This window comes from Alligator sinensis, unplaced genomic scaffold, assembly GCF_000455745.1.
Source record: "Alligator sinensis unplaced genomic scaffold, ASM45574v1 scaffold337_1, whole genome shotgun sequence".
Taxonomy (NCBI): domain Eukaryota; kingdom Metazoa; phylum Chordata; order Crocodylia; family Alligatoridae; genus Alligator; species Alligator sinensis.
In genome coordinates, this window is record NW_005841927.1 from 650,974 (window position 1) to 654,214 (window position 3,241).

Consider the following 3,241-nt stretch of genomic DNA (forward strand, 5'->3'; position numbering starts at 1 on the left):
TGGGCCGTGACGCCTCCTGAATCACTTCCCTCCAGCAGTCTCCAGTGCCCATCAAAGCCCCGGCCTGGCCCGGCCCAGCCTCGCTTGCGCTGATGAACTCATAGCTCAAGGTAGCATGACTGTTTTATTGTAATTAGTTTTCAAGTTGAAACTAGCGGGGGGAAACTGAATGCCGCACAGGCGGGAGCTACACCCATGCTCCACCGGCCAGGGATGGAAAGGCGCCAGGTGAATAAGAGCTGTGCCAGCACCTGGGTTGCAGCCCCGTGCAGTCACAGCACCTGCCTGGCTTCCCTGCAGCTCCGGGACTGTCGCTGCTGCCTATTGAACTGCTCCGGTGTCTAGAGAGACCTGCTGTTACCTACCAGCCCTTGTGTTTCAGCCTTGCACGAAATGACAGACTGCCTGGTGTCCCAAGGTCCTGCTGGCTTGCGGCACTTGAGTAGTGGCACCCTCATCCCACGGCCTGGCCCAATTCCAGCTGCTTACTGCAGCTTGCCCTTCATTTCCAGCTAGGCATGACACCTCCCTCCCCGGCCTGTTGTGTAATGCTGCCATGCGCTGTCAAACAGAGATGTTCCTCCACGCCGAGCGGGGCTGGGAGCTGGCGTGAGCCTGCCCCTGCATGTGGTCTCCGCTGCTGTCTGCAGCCCAGACTGGTATCCAGCCCAGTCCCTGCATGAGCCCACCGATCACGGGGCAGCCCCTGGTGCTGGGGTGGCTGCAGCCCCGAGGAAAGCAACGGGCACTGTTCCCTAGAGGGGTCGGGGCAGAAGTCTTGCTCACCTGGACCCACTGGGGATCCTGGGAAGATGCAACTCCTCTGCCCCCTCTCTGATGTAGACCTAGCTCCTGCGAGCATCTTTACTTCCATACTGCACCCGAGGGAAGTCCAGCCTGGCTGGAGTTTTTGCAGAAGGTTTAGGACTGTAGCTTGTAGCTTCTGCTGCCTCGGTCCAGGGCTGCAGCCACCCTCAGCCCCCGTGTCACAGGGCGCCGTCAGCCCTGGGTGGAGGAGCCCTTCTCTGGAGACCGGGCTCTGCGCAGGAAGCAAGAGAAACGGCAGCTTTTAAAAGCCACGTTAGTGGGAGAAGCTTTGTGGGGCGTGTGTATGCATGTAGGTGCCTGCACACGTGTGCATGGGCCTGTGTGTGCACATGGTGCTTGGGGCTGACAACGGGCTGGAGAAAAGCAACCGATAGCGGCCCTGGAGGCGGGGGGCAGGAGTCCTGCTTACCCAGAACCGAGACACCGGAGGCCCAGGAAGGCTCTGCTCCCCCATCCCCTCGTCGCTGTAACCGGATCGCCCGCTGTGCGGCTCTGGTGGGGCCCTCGCCTCCTGCCGAGGCCTGCCCTGCGGCACCTCGCTCCTCTTCCCGCGCCCCCCCGCCCCGCTACCTGCGCTGACAGGCAGCCTGGCATGCACAAGACTGCCTGGAAAAGCCCCGGGCCTGTGCCCTGCCGAGACATGTGCGCAGCTGGAACCCCCTCGCCCCTACCCAGCAGCAGAGAGGCACGTGCCAGGGGGCACGGGCTGCACCCAGCCGCTTCCACAGCACCAGGCCCAGCAAAGAGTGATGACCAGGACGACCGAGGCAGGGGGCAGGTGAAGTTTTATTGGCAGGGACAGGCAGACAGCGGCTTTGGCAATACAGACACAGGCAGCACCACGAGTTTATCATTCCTAACCCGCAAGAAAGAATCCCTCCCCAGGCCCCTCACCTCCAGCTTTCTCCCACCAAGGCTCATGGCAGCGGCGACAGGGACCCCGCACAGCACGCCGCAGGAGCGATGGCCAGGTTCCCAGCTCCTCAGATTCCCCTGCTTAAACGCCCTGAAGAGCGGGGACCCTTCAGCCCTTTGCAAAGGGGTGCGGGTGGGGGGGTCTAAGATGCCCCCCTTCCATACACGCCCCCCATGCTAACGATAGCATACAGGACGCTGGGCAGGACACCGAGTTAGCAGCGCTCTTCTGTAGCAACAACCACCCACCGGGGGTATCGTGGAAATCGGGAAGGGGCCGGGAAAGGGGGTTTTGTCCCGAAGCTGCCTCGGGGGAAGGCAAGATAAAATGTGCGAATACCATACGCGCGGGCACGTCCCCTCTGCTAGCAGGATCCGGGCTGTGGAGCCGAGACACGTCTGCCAAAAAGGGGCCGAGAGGTGGGGAGCTCGCCGGGCCGCGGTTCAGTTCTTGGGCTCTTCCCCGGCTTCGCCGCCATCTTCTCCCGCGCACTCGGCTGTCCATAACGTGAGGTTGTCCCTGAGCAGCTGCATGATGAGGGTGCTGTCCTTGTAGGAGTCTTCGTTGAGCGTGTGCAGGTCGCCCATGGCTTCGTCGAAGGTGGTCTTGGCCAGCGTGATGGCCTGCTCGGGGGCGTTGGCGATCTCGTAGTGGAACACGGAGAAGTTGAGGGCCAGCCCCAGGCGGATGGGGTTCGTGGGCTGCATCTCCTTCTTGCTGATGTCCATGGCCTCCTGGTAGGCTTTCTGGGCATTGTCTATGGTGTCTTTGCGGTCATCCCCCGTGGCCACCTCAGCCAGGTATCGGAAGTAGTCTCCCTTCATCTTCAGGTAGAAGACCTTGCTCTCCGCATCGCTGGCTTTCGCGATGAGATGCTCGTCCAGCAGCCCGAGGACGACGTTGCAGACGTTCTTCAGCTCGCCCTCGATCTTCTCCCGGTACTCGTTCACCAGCTGCGCTTTGTCGTCGCCTTCCTCAGTCTTGTGCTCGATGCTGGAGACGACCCTCCAGGCCGAGCGCTGGCACCCCACCACGTTCTTGTAGGCGACCGAGAGGAGGTTGCGCTCCTCGTTGGACAGCTCGTCCCCGTGCTCCACCACGGCCTTCATGAAGTCGGCCATGTCCTCGTAGCGCTCGGCCTGCTCGGCCAGCTTGGCTTTCTGCACCTGGTGGTTTCGTGCCATGGCTGGGAGCGCTGCTGGTTGGAGAAGGAGCAGGCGGTTGTCCTGGGAGCCCTCAAAGTCTGTCTCCGTGCCGCGGACGGGATTTGCTTTTGGCTGAGCGTCTGAGCCTGGAGCAAAGGCTGGGTGCAGCTGAGAAGCGCTGGCTGAGCCCCTCCTCTGCTTCCTCCTAGCCGGGCAGCTCCTTAAAAGGCAAACGGCAGTGACTCACCTGGGAGCTCACTAACGATGTGCCAGCGAAGGGAGGAGACATCCAGCTCCAGCAAGGCCTCCCCCCTGCCGCCTGCCAATCACAGGCTGGGCTCTACAGCAGAGG

At 62.1% G+C, this 3,241-nt stretch overlaps 1 protein-coding gene across 1 annotated transcript; it reads right to left on the bottom strand.

Moving 5' to 3' along the window:
* Positions 1–1,595: 1,595 nt before the first annotated feature.
* On the bottom strand, positions 1,596–3,098 carry SFN (stratifin). The gene has a single exon (XM_006019240.3). The coding sequence runs from the start codon at positions 2,926–2,928 to the stop codon at positions 2,188–2,190; it is 741 nt and encodes a 246-aa protein (XP_006019302.1). The 5' UTR covers positions 2,929–3,098; the 3' UTR covers positions 1,596–2,187.
* Between the last annotated feature and the right edge of the window lie 143 nt (positions 3,099–3,241).